We start from the raw sequence: 13,759 nt of genomic DNA, 5'->3' as shown, positions 1-13,759 counted from the left end.
AAAAGCTTAAAATTGCCTGATTTTAAACATCGTTATAACCACCAGTCCATTTTCCTGTGACGTCACATAGTGAAGCCAACACAAACAAACATGGCGGAAAGAACAGCAAGCTATAGCGACATTAGCTCGGATTCAGACTCGGATTTCAGCGGCTTAAGCGATTCAACAGATTACGCATGTATTGAAACGGATGGTTGTAGTGTGAAGGCAGGTAGCGAAAATGAAATTGAAGAAGAAACTGAAGCTATTGAGCCATATCGGTTTGAACCGTATGCAAGCGAAACCCACGAAAACGAGGCGACACGGGAGAAAGCGAGGACGAATTCGGCGATCGCCTTCTAACCAACGATTGGTATGTGTTTGTTTGGCATTAAAGGAAACTAACTACTATGAACTAGGTTTACAGCATATGAAATACATTTGGCAACAACATGCACTTTGAGAGTGCAGACAGCCCAGTTTTTATCAATTAATATATTCTGTAGACATACCCTCATCCGCGCTCTTTTCCTGAAAGCTGATCTGTCCAGTTTTGGAGTTGATGTCAGCAGGCCAGGGAAGCTAGGGTCGATATTCTTCTCTTGATCATCTTCGGTGGCATAAGGGACGGTGTGAGCCAAGACATCCAGGGGGTTTAGCTCGCTCGTCTGCGGGAACAAACTGCCGCCATTGCTTGCCGTGCTACCGAGGTCCTTTGTCCCTGAATTGCTCACACACTCCGGCAGATTCAATGGGGGTCTGGCGGCAGATTTCTTTGACTTTATCGTTGGAAATGCATCTGCTTTGAGTGTCGCAGGATATCCACACATTCTTGCCATCTCTGTCGTAGCATAGCTTTCGTCGGTAAAGTGCGCGGAACAAACGTCCAATTTCTTGCCACTTTGGCATCTTTGGGCCACTGGTGCAACTTGAATCCGGTCCTGTTGGTGTTGTTACACCCTCCGACAACACACCGACGAGGCATGATGTCTCCAAGGTACAGAAAACAGTCGAAAAAACGGAATATAACAGAGCTGATTTGACTCGGTGTTTGAGAAAATGGCGGATTGCTTCCCGTTTAATTCGCCAAAATTCACCCATTTAGAGTTCGGAAATCGGTTAAAAAAATATATGGTCTTTTTTTCTGCAACATCAAGGTATATATTGACGCTTACATAGGTCTGGTGATAATGTTCCCCTTTAAGAGTATTTTACCAGTGTGATGTTTTTGTCAGGTATTCTCCTTCGTCAACGCTCAGTTCACGTTCTTCCATCAAGGCTTCGACCTTCTCAGAGACCTGGAGCCCACTATGAGGGTCATGGCGGCGCAGGTGCGGACCTCCTGACCCTTTGCCTCAAGCGCTTGTCTCCATACTTTCTGTCACGTTTGAGTATTTGGACGTGCATCCACGTGTCTTTTGTCTTGTTTGTGCTCCTCAGCTGTCTCAGTGCTCGGCAGACTGCGCGAGCGGAAGAAAAGACCTGGAGAACTGTCACCTGCTGGTCCAGCAGAGAGTAAGTGAGCTGCATGGCTTTATGGCTTCATTCACGAATGGCTGACAGGAGTCATTGCCTTCATTCAAGTCAACAAACTAGTAAGAATAGGGTACAACTGTACTGTAGGATGCTTCAGGAGAGACGCTGGTCAGCCCGTGTCCTGGCAGCGATGACATCATCGAAGGTTACCTTTTCAAGCGCTCTCGACGGAAGGCCAAAACCTGGAAGAGGTTAAAAATGTTATGAAATTATGACCTGTGTGAAGTTGTCCCCTCTTATCATTGCAAATAGTAAAATAACACTGTCGTTCAGTTTTGCTGCAATTTTTTTTTATCAAACTATTATAGTTTTTATGTTAACTATTATAGTTATAGTTATAGGGGGGGGTTACCCACATATGCGGTCCTCTCCAAGGTTTCTCATAGTCATTCACAATGACGTCCCACTGGGGTGAGTTTTTCCCTTGCCCTTATGTCATACTTGCCAACCCTCCCGGATTTTCCGGGAGACTCCCGAAATTCAGCGCCTCTCCCGAAAACCTCCCGGGACAAATTTTCTCCCGAAAATCTCCCGAAATTCAGGCGGACTCAGGTCCATGAGGACCTGAGTCCGCTAACCCACAACATAAACAACATATATGCCCAATCACGTTATAACTGTAGAATGATGGAGGGCGAGTTCTTGGTTTCTTATGTGGGTTTATTGTTAGGCAGTTTCATTAACGTCCTCCCAGCGCGGCAACAACACACAACAACAGCAGTCACGTTTTTGTATACCGTAAAGCAGTTCGTCTGCCGTAAACAGCAATGTTGTGACACTCTTAAACAGGACAATACTGCCATCTAGTGCATTTGATGAAAGCACTTTTGTGCGTGCCACACAGCAATGCATCTTCAGAGAGGGTGTTCAGCATGGTTAGAAAAATAGTGACAGAGAATAGAACAAGGATGGACAATTCAACCCTTAACTCAACAATGAGTAGATGAGTGTTATGTGTGTGTATATGTGTAAATAAATGAACACTGAAATTCAAGTATTTATTTTATATAAATATATATATATACATATATATATATATATATACCGTATTTTCCGCACTATAAGGCGCACCTAAAAACCACAATTTTTCTCAAAAGCTGACAGTGCGCCTAATAACCCGGTGCGCTTTATTACGATTCATTTTCATAAAGTTTCGGTCTCGCAACTTCGGTAAACAGCCGCCATCTTTTTTCCCGGTAGAACAGGAAGCGCTTCTTCTTCTACGCAAGCAACCGCCAAGGAAAGCACCCGCCCCCATAGAACAGGAAGCGCTTCACCCGCCCCCATAGAACAGGAAGCGCTTCACCCGCCCCCGGAAGAAGAAGAAAAAACGCGCGGATATCACCGTACGTTTCATTTCCTGTTTACATCTGTAAAGACCACAAAATGGCTCCTACTAAACGATCCGGGTCATAAAAAGACGCAATCTCTCCATCCGCACACGGATTACTACCGTATTTCACAGCAACTGAACCGCACTGTGGAACGGGAGCACGTACGGTGAATATTCGCTCCACAGGGAATGAGAAGTCATCCTTCACTGTGGTTCTAGCTTGCCATGCTAACTTCCACTCATGGTGATATTCAAAAGGAAGACCTTGCCAAAAGAGACCTTTCCAGCCGGCGTCATCATAAAAGCTAACTCGAAGGGATGGATGAAGAAAAGATGAGCGAGTGGTTAAGGGAAGTTTACGCGAAGCGGCCGGGTGGCTTTTTTCACGCTGCTCCGTCCATGTTGATATATGACTCTATGCGCGCCCACATCACAGATGGTGTCAAAAAACAAGTGAAGCACACAAATACAACACTCGCCGTCATTCCGGGTGGATTAACCAAAGAACTCCAACCGCTGGATATTGGTGTCAACAGGGCATTCAAATCACGACTGCGAACTGCGTGGGAAAAATGGATGACCGAAGGCGAACACACCTTCACTAAGACGGGCAGACAACGCCGGACAAGATACGCCAACATCTGCCAGTGGATCGTAAATGCCTGGGCAGATATTTCTGTCACAACTGTGGTCCGAGCTTTCCGGAAGGCAGGATTCACAGAACTGCTGCACAACAACAGCGACACTGAATCCGATGATTTCGAAGAGACGGAGCCCGCCATTTTGGAAGCCACGCTAGCGCAACTTTTCAATTCGGACACCGAAGACGAAGAATTCGAAGGATTTACCGGTACGAATGAAGAATAACTTCAGAAAGTGAGCGCTATGTTTATTTTGTGTGTTGTGTGTTGTGACATTAACGTTCGAGCAACATTACCGGTATGTTGCTATTGCTCTACACCATTTTGAATTTTACTATGTTTGTGATTGCACATTTGTACATTTTGGGACAGAGTTGTTAGAACGCTGGTTTTCAATATATTATTAAAGTTTGACTGAACTATCTGACTGTTTTTTTGACATTCACTTTAGCGCAGCGTTTTTTTGACATTCACTTTAGCGCAGCGTAGGCGCGGCTTTTAGTCCGGGGCGGCTTATTGGTGGACAAAATTATGAAATATGTAATTCATAGAAGGTGCGGCTAATAATCCGGTGCGCCTTATAGTGCGGAAAATACGGTATATATAATAAAATAAATATATATATATATATAAATATATATATATATATATAAAATAAAATAAATATATATATATATACATGTATATATATATATATATATATATATATATATATATATATATATATATATATATATATATATATACGTGTGTATATATATATAGCTAGAATTCACTGAACGTCAAGTATTTCTTATATATATATATATATATATATATATATTTTTTATTTTTATTTTTTTGTGTCCTGTCCAGCTTCTCAGGCAAATCATATAGTTGATATAGATGCCCATGTCGGCTGTTCAGATTTACTTTACAGTATTTCTTATATATATAAATATATATATATATATATATATATATATATATATATATATATATATATGTGTGGGAAAAAAATCACAAGACTATTTCATCTCTACAGGCCTGTTTCATGAGGGGGGGTACCCTCAATCATCAGGAGATTTTAATGGGAGCATTCGCATACCATGGTTTATATAGGGCACAGAGTGGGTGGGTACAGGCTGGCCTAGGGGCGTGGTGATTGGCTCATGTGTTACCTAGGAGGTGTTTCCGTCTATGGCGGCATGTTGTTACAATTTCGCTGCGCTTGTTGAGGGATGACAGGTCTGGACGATAAATAATAAACAGTTTCTCTTTCAAGCATAGATTGCATCTTTTATTACCACTATTGTAAGGTGTGCTGGATGCAATAGTGGTAATAAAAGATGCAATCTATGCTTGAAAGAGAAACTGTTTATTATTTACCGTCCAGACCTGTCATCCCTCGGAAACACCTCCTAGGTAACACATGAGCCAATCACCACGCCCCTAGGCCAGCCTGTACCCACCCACTCTGTGCCCTATATAAACCATGGTATGTGAATGCTCCCATTAAAATCTCCTGATGATTGAGGGTACCCCCCCTCATGAAACAGGCCTGTAGAGATGAAATAGTCTTGTGATTTTTTTCCCACACATACATATATTGCGCTCTACTACGGTATCGAGCACTATTTTTTGGATAACCTTATTAAGACATATATATATATATATATATATATATATATATATATATATATATATATATATATGAAATACTTGACTTGGTGAATTCTAGCTGTAAATATACTCCCCCCTTTTAACCACGCCCCCGTCCCACCCCGACCACGCCCACCCCCCTCCCCCCACCTCCCGAAATCGGAGGTCTCAAGGTTGGCAAGTATGCCTTATGTGGGCTCTGTACCGAGGATGTCGTTGTGGCTTTTGCAGCCCTTTGAGACACTTGTGATTTAGGGCTATATAAATAAACATTGATTGATTGATTGATTGACAAGTTTGGGGAGATTTTGACGTGGTGAGAGAGGGAGGTTGGTTATGAATAACAACACATTAACATCAAAACTATAAAACGTTAACATAAAAACTATAATAGACAAAAAGATTGCAGCACAAAACAATGCGACAAGTTCGGGGAGATATATTTGGGGCTGGTTATGAATAACAACATGTTAATAACATACAAATTATAATAGTTAATAACAAAAGAACAATAATTGTTAATAATAACCTAAAGACTATAATAGTTGATAATAAACATAACTATAATTGACAAAATATTTCTGCAGCACAAACGAATATGAGAAGTTTGGGGAAATTTTAACAATATAGGGTGCAGGCTGGTTATGAAAAACATCCATCCTTTCTATCCATTTTCTACCGCTTGTCCCTTTTGGGGTCGCGGGGGTTGCTGGAGCCTATCCCAGCTGCATTCGGGCGGAAGGTGGGGTTACACCCTGGACAAGTCGCCACCTCATCACAGGGCCAACACAGATAGACAGACAACACTCACACTCACACACTAGGGACCATTTAGTGTTGCCAATCAACCTATCCCCAGGTGCATGTCTTTGGAGGTGGGAGGGGCCTATCCCCAGGTGCATGTCTTTGGAGGTGGGAGGGGCCTATGCCCAGGTGCATGTCTTTGGAGGTGGGAGGAAGCCGGAGTACCCGGAGGGAACCCACGCAGTCACGGGGAGAACATGCAAACTCCACACAGAAAGATCCCGAGCCTGGGATTGAACTCAGGACTACTCAGGACCTTCATATTGTGAGGCACATGCACTAACCCCTCTTGCACCGTGCTGCCCTATGAAAAACATGTTAACATGAAAAATATAATAGTTAATAACATAAAAACTATAATAGTAATAACATAAAAACGACAATAGTTAACATAAACACTATAACAGTTAATAATAACATAACAACTATAATAGTTAATAACATAAAAACTATAATAGTTAATAACATAAAAACGACAATAGTTAACATAAACACTATAACAGTTAATAATAACATAACTATAATAGTTAACATAAAAACTATAATAGTTAATAAAGTATAATAGTTCACAAAAACGGTCATAGTTAATAATATAAAACTGTAATAGTTAACATAAAACTATAATAGTTAATAACAAAAAAACTAAAATAGTTAATAAAAGCTATAATAGTTAACATATAAACTAAGTTAATAACAAAAACTATAAGAGTTAATACGATAAAAACTATAATAGTTAATAATAACATAAAATCTACAATAGTTCACATAAAATCTATAATAGTTAACATAAAAGCTATAATAGTTATTAATAACATAATGTCTATAATAGTTAATAACAAAAGCTATAATAGTAACCATAAAAACTAAGTTAAGAATAACATACAATCTTTAATAGTTAATAACAAAAATATAATAGTTGATAACTTAAAAACTAATAGTTAATAACATAAAAACTATAATAGTTAATAACAAAAAAATTAAAATAGTTAACAAAAGCTATAATAGTTAACATAAAAACTAAGTTAATAACAAAAACTATAAGAGTTAATAGGATAAAAACTATAATAGTTAATAATAACATAAAATCTACAATAGTTCACATAAAATCTATAATAGTTAACATAAAAGCTATAATAGTTATTAATAACATAATGTCTATAATAGTTAACAAAAGCTATAATAGTAAACATAAAAACTAAGTTAAGAATAACATACAACCTTTAATAGTTAATAACAAAAATATAATAGTTAATAACTTAAAAACTAATAGTTAATCAAATAAAAACTAATAGTGAATAATAACATAAAAACTATAATAGTTAATAATAATACAAAAACTATAATACCTAATAACATAAAAACTATAATAGCTAATAATATAAAAACTATAATAGTTAACATAAATTCTATAATAGTTAATAACACAAAAACTATACTAGTTAACATACAATCTATAATAGTTAATAACATAAAACTATAATAGTTAACATAAAAACTATAATAGTTAACATAAAAGCTATAATAGTTATTAGTAAAATAACGTCTATAATAGTTAATAACAAAAGCTATAATAGTAAACATAAAAACGAAGTTAAGAATAACATACAACCTTTAATAGTTAATAACAAAAATATAATAGTTAATAACTTAAAAACTAATAGTTAATCAAATAAAAATTAATAGTGAATAATAACATAAAAAATAGAATAGTTAATAATAACATAAAAAATACAATAGTTGATAACATAAAAACTATAATAGTTAATAATAATACAAAAACTATAATACCTAATAACATAAAAACTATAATAGCTAATAATATAAAAACTATAATAGTTAACATAAATTCTATAATAGTTAATAACACAAAAACTATACTAGTTAACATACAATCTATAATAGTTAATAACATAAAACTATAATAGTTAACATAAAAACTATAATAGTTAACATAAAAGCTATAATAGTTATTAGTAAAATAACGTCTATAATAGTTAATAACAAAAGCTATAATAGTAAACATAAAAACGAAGTTAAGAATAACATACAACCTTTAATAGTTAATAACAAAAATATAATAGTTAATAACTTAAAAACTAATAGTTAATCAAATAAAAATTAATAGTGAATAATAACATAAAAAATAGAATAGTTAATAATAACATAAAAAATACAATAGTTGATAACATAAAAACTATAATAGTTAATAATAATACAAAAACTATAATACCTAATAACATAAAAACTATAATAGCTAATAATATAAAAACTATAATAGTTAATAACATACCTTCTATAATAGTTAATAAAACAAAAACTATAACAGTTAACATAAAAACTATAATAGTTAATAACATCAACTCTTTAATAGTTAACATAACAAATGTAATAGTTAATAACTTAAAAACTATAACAGATAACAAAACATTGCAGCACAAACGTTTGGAACAAGTTTGGGGAGATTTTGACAAGATGCTGGTAATGAATGATAAAATGTCAATAACATAAAAAACTATTATAGACTAAAAAGTCTTCAGCACAAACGAATGGCAGTGTTATTTTAGTGCAATGATGCGAGAGGCCATTTTCACAAAGGTGAAATTGTGATCTCATGTATTTCTGTATGTCTACTGTAAAATAATGTTTATCATTCTTTCCATGTCTTATTGTGATGATGTAATCCACAGATGCTGGTTCTTCATCAGAGACAACCAACTTCTTTACAGGAAGTCCCACAAGGTGAGATTGTTGGACTGTTTGTGCCACAAGCTGATCATAAATAAAATGTGAGGTTTATTGTAGGACACAATAGTACCTCAATTTACAGTAAGAGTGCCCCAACTTTAAAGTGTCTTGAGATAAGAACATTCTTTCGGCTAACTGTTGTGCTTAAAGTTACAAGCAAAAATCTTAGTTAGTTGGCGTAGCAAACTTGAAAGTGATTTACGTGGACCCCGACTTAAACAAGTTGAAAAACTTATTCGGGTGTTACCATTTAGTGGTCAATTGTACGGAATATGTACTGTACTGTGCAATCTACTAATAAAAGCTAGATTGATCAATCAATCAAAAAAACCCGCAAGATCCAACCAAAACATCGACATAAACGTTGTTTTTCTATTCATGGTATGGAAGAAGGTGAGTGTGATAACATCTAAACAGGGGGTGTTTATCCATGAAAATATGGAGAAGCTGCTAATGGAGTGTTTGATGGAAAATCAACTATAAGGAGATCATTAATAATTAAATTCTGTACATTATTATTACTTTACTTCTTGAAACGACCGTGCATTTTATTCTATTTTTTATACAATATTTCTTAACAAAAAGTTAGTTGTTTTTTTTAAAAAGCATGTTACATATTAAAATTGTGCTGTTTTGGGGGACCGAGAAGTGATTAAGTTGAATTGGCATTCGTTTATTTGAAATACAAGGTTGAGCTACTACTCTATTAGGGTGTTGCAGCGACTATTGTGTGCTCATGTTTTGTGTATATTGCTCGGAGCTGTGATTCAAGGGTTGGGCTGCTACTTCGAGCCAGTCCAAAATACAAACCCCGTTTCCATATGAGTTGGGAAATTGTGTTAGATGTAAATATAAACGGAATACAATGATTTGCAAATCCTTTTCAACCCATATTCAGTTGAATATGCTACAAAGACAACATATTTGATGTTCAAACTGATAAACATTTTTTTTTTTTTGCAAATAATCATTAACTTTAGAATTTGATGCCAGCAACACGTGACAAAGAAGTTGGGAAAGGTGGGAATAAATACTGATAAAGTTGAGGAATGCTCATCAAACACTTATTTGGAACATCCCACAGGCGAACAGGCAAATTGGGAACAGGTGGGTGCCATGATTGGGTATAAAAGTAGATTCCATGAAATGCTCAGTCATTCACAAACAAGGATGGGGCGAGGGTCACCACTTTGTCAACAAATGCGTGAGCAAATTGTTGAACAGTTTAAGAAAAACTTTTCTCAACCAGCTATTGCAAGGAATTTAGGGATTTCACCATCTACGGTCCGTAATATCATCAAAGGGTTCAGAGAATCTGGAGAAATCACTGCACGTAAGCAGCTAAGCCCGTGACCTTCCATCCCTCAGGCTGTACTGCATCAACAAGCGACATTAGTGTGTAAAGGATATCACCACATGGGCTCAGGAACACTTCAGAAACCCACTGTCAGTAACTACAGTTGGTCGCTACATCTGTAAGTGCAAGTTAAAACTCTCCTATGCAAGGCGAAAACCGTTTATCAACAACACCCAGAAACGCCGTCGGTTTCGCTGGGCATGAGCTCATCTAAGATGGACTGATACAAAGTGGAAAAGTGTTCTGTGGTTTGACGAGTCCACATTTCAAATTGTTTTTGGAAACTGTGGACGTCGTGTCCTCCGGACCAAAGAGGAAAAGAACCATCCGGATTGTTATAGGCGCAAAGTTGAAAAGCCAGCATCTGTGATGGTATGGAGGTGTATTAGTGCCCAAGACATGGGTAACTTACACATCTGTGAAGGCACCATTAATGCTGAAAGGTACATAACAGGTTTTGGAGCAACATATGTTGCCATCCAAGCAACATTACCATGGACGCCCCTGCTTATTTCAGCAAGACAATGCCAAGCCACGTGTTACATCAACGTGGCTTCATAGTAAAAGAGTGCGGGTACTAGACTGGCCTGCCTGTAGTCCAGACCTGTCTCCCATTGAAAATGTGTGGCGCATTATGAAGCCTAAAATAGCACAACGGAGACCCCCGGACTGTTGAACAACTTAAGCTGTACATCAAGCAAGAATGGGAAAGAATTCCACCTGAGAAGCTTCAAAAATGTGTCTCCTCAGTTGCCAAACGTTTACTGAATGTTGTTAAAAGGAAAGGCCATGTAACACAGTGGTGAACATGCCCTTTCCCAACTACTTTGGCACGTGTTGCAGCCATGAAATTCTAAGTTAATTATTATTTGCAAAAAAAAAAAAAAGTTTATGAGTTTGAACATCAAATATGTTGTCTTTGTAGTGCATTCAACTGAATATGGGTTGAAAAGGATTTGCAAATCATTGTATTCCGTTTATATTTACATCTAACACAATTTCCCAACTCATATGGAAACGGGGTTTGTAGAAGAAGAGTTGCCAAGTGTGGAGCGCGTCTCGCTGTTTAAATGTTGTCACACGTGCGCTGACCACAGCATGACGATGAAGCCATGACTTCCTCTTGCAGGAGGCGTCCGTGGTCCTGTTCGAGGACCTGAGACTCTGTGCCGTCAAGTCTCTGGACCACTTGGAGCGCCGCTTCTGCTTCGAGCTGCTCTCAGTGCAGAGGTAACGCGCACACAAATATGACGCCTGACAAGAGCTGGTCCTGAACGCGCGTGCACGTCAGGTGTTGCCTTCTGCAGGCCGACTCGGAGCACGTCAAGTTGGCGTGGCTGTCCGCCTTGCAGGGCAGCATCGACATGGCGTATCGAGAGCGAGGCGACGCCCAACCCACTCAGGCACGCCACTCACCAAATAATTGACATCTTTGTCGGCGACGCGGCGTCATTGAAGTCCTGTGTCCTCCAGTCTAAGGAGCCCCTCCCTCCACGTGAAGGCGACAACTCATCGGCCAATCAGAGAACGCCGGCGCTGGTTGTGGCCTTGCAGGGCGCCGGGAACCATCGGTGCTGTGACTGCGGCCAGCAGGAACCACGGTGGGCGTCGGTCAACTTGGGCGTGACCATGTGCATCGAGTGCTCCGGGATCCACCGGTACACACATTATACATTTACTACACATTGCACACACACACATACTGCATAAACACACGTATAGTACTGCATGTACATAGACACATTGTATACATACTACACTTACTACACAAAAAGCACATTCCACATGCCCATATAGACACACACACACACTACACGTTTACATGTACACAAATACACTTACTTAATATACACACACTCTCCACGTACTACACACATACCACACATTCACATGTACAAACACACACGTACGTATAAACTATATAGGCTTATATCATCAACACAGACTACATTTTATACATATATACACACGTTCTACACTTACACACAAATACACATTGTACACTTACACACCGTACATATACTACACGTTCCACATATACAAGCACACAAACATTCACATTTCTAAACACATATACAGTACTACACGTACATGTACACACACAAAATCATTATACACATTGAATAGATGCTACACATTTCATACGCAATACACATTAACACGGTTACACACATGTAAACACATTGCAGTGTATATACAGTATATATATATACTGTATATATGTGTGTGTGTAAATATACATATATATAGTATATATATGTGTGTGTGTATATGTATGTATATATTATATATATATATATATACATATATAGTGTATATATGTGTTTATATATATATTGTGTGTATATTTACATGCTGTACATAAAGTATATATACTGTATACTGTATGTATATATACACATACACATCATTGCTATATAATATATATTATATATGTGTATATATAGTATATGTGTGTGTGTATATAGTATATATAGTGTGCATAAAATATATATACTATATATATATACTCATACGCATTATTGCTACATAATATATAAAGTATACAATATATATTATACAGTATATATATTTAAAAAATATATACCGGTACGTACATGCAATATATATATATATATATATATATATGTATGTGTGTATATATACATACAGTATATATTTATTTTTATATATACAGTATATACTGTATATGTATATAAACATGCACATTATTGCTCTATATATTTAAATTTATATATATATATATATGTAAATTGTTGAGTTTCGGACCAGTTGTTCCTCCCAGGGAATTCAAGTCACAAGTCGCTCCCAAGCTTTTTACGACACTTAAAGCTGAGTTGAAAAACCACCAGAGACAGAATAGGTATTTTGTAATATATTTGCAAAGCTTTGCAGATATACATTGAGACCAGTCCAGCATAGAACATTCAATTGCGCCGCTAAGATGGTCTGTCCCCCCCGACCAAACCCTCTCCCCTCTTAAGTCCCTGGCAGTCATGTCTCTCTAGCCAAAACAAATGCCCATTATCGCTCTTTCTAACATTCCAAAGCTTCAAGGTTAACACACACAGTTTACTTGCAGACAAACAGAAAGAGAACAAATGGAAAAACACGAGCTGTTTTCAAATATGACTATGAAATAAAAGAAGAAACACTTAAATTCGGATATATGTAAATATCTGCCTCCGACAATATGTATGTAATATACAGTACAGGACAAAAATGTGGACACACATTCTCATTTCGATGCGTTTTCTTTATGTTCATGACTATTTACATTGTAGATTGTCACTGAAGGCATCAAAACTATGAATGAACCCATGTGGAGTTATGTACTAAACAAAACAAAAAGTGACTGAAAACATGTTTTATATTCGAGTTTCTTCAAAATAGCCCTGATTACTGCTTTGCACACTCTTTGCATTGTCTCGATCAGCTTCAAGAGGTAGTCACCTGAAATGTTTTTTACTTCACAGGTGTCATAGTTTTGATGCCTTCAGTGACAATCTACAATGTAAATCAGAAAATACTTCTTTTTTTTTCATGTTTTTCCTATTAAATTCAGTTTACAAAAAAAAGCTTCCTGAAGCTTCTTTTTGGAACTACCTCAGGTTGAAAAATGGTCCCAAGAAGAATGTTGCCGTTCCTGGTTCAATCCCCACCTTCCACCAACCTCGTCACATCCGTTGTGTCCTTGAGCAAGACACTTCATCCTTGCTCCTG

General features: G+C 37.0%; 1 protein-coding gene across 1 annotated transcript in view; it reads left to right on the top strand.

Moving 5' to 3' along the window:
* LOC133614383 (arf-GAP with coiled-coil, ANK repeat and PH domain-containing protein 2) overlaps positions 1-13,759 on the top strand; it is a 34,400-nt gene that overhangs the window by 10,263 nt on the left and 10,378 nt on the right. Inside the window, 7 exon segments of the mRNA XM_072914976.1 lie at positions 1,215-1,310; positions 1,420-1,494; positions 1,603-1,706; positions 8,622-8,673; positions 11,166-11,266; positions 11,328-11,478; positions 11,480-11,694. Of these exon segments, the coding sequence (XP_072771077.1) occupies positions 1,215-1,310; positions 1,420-1,494; positions 1,603-1,706; positions 8,622-8,673; positions 11,166-11,266; positions 11,328-11,478; positions 11,480-11,694 (794 nt within the window).

Source organism: Nerophis lumbriciformis, linkage group LG17 (genome assembly GCF_033978685.3).
Source record: "Nerophis lumbriciformis linkage group LG17, RoL_Nlum_v2.1, whole genome shotgun sequence".
NCBI classification, from domain to species: Eukaryota; Metazoa; Chordata; class Actinopteri; order Syngnathiformes; family Syngnathidae; genus Nerophis; species Nerophis lumbriciformis.
This window is presented reverse-complemented; position numbering and strand designations above follow the sequence as displayed.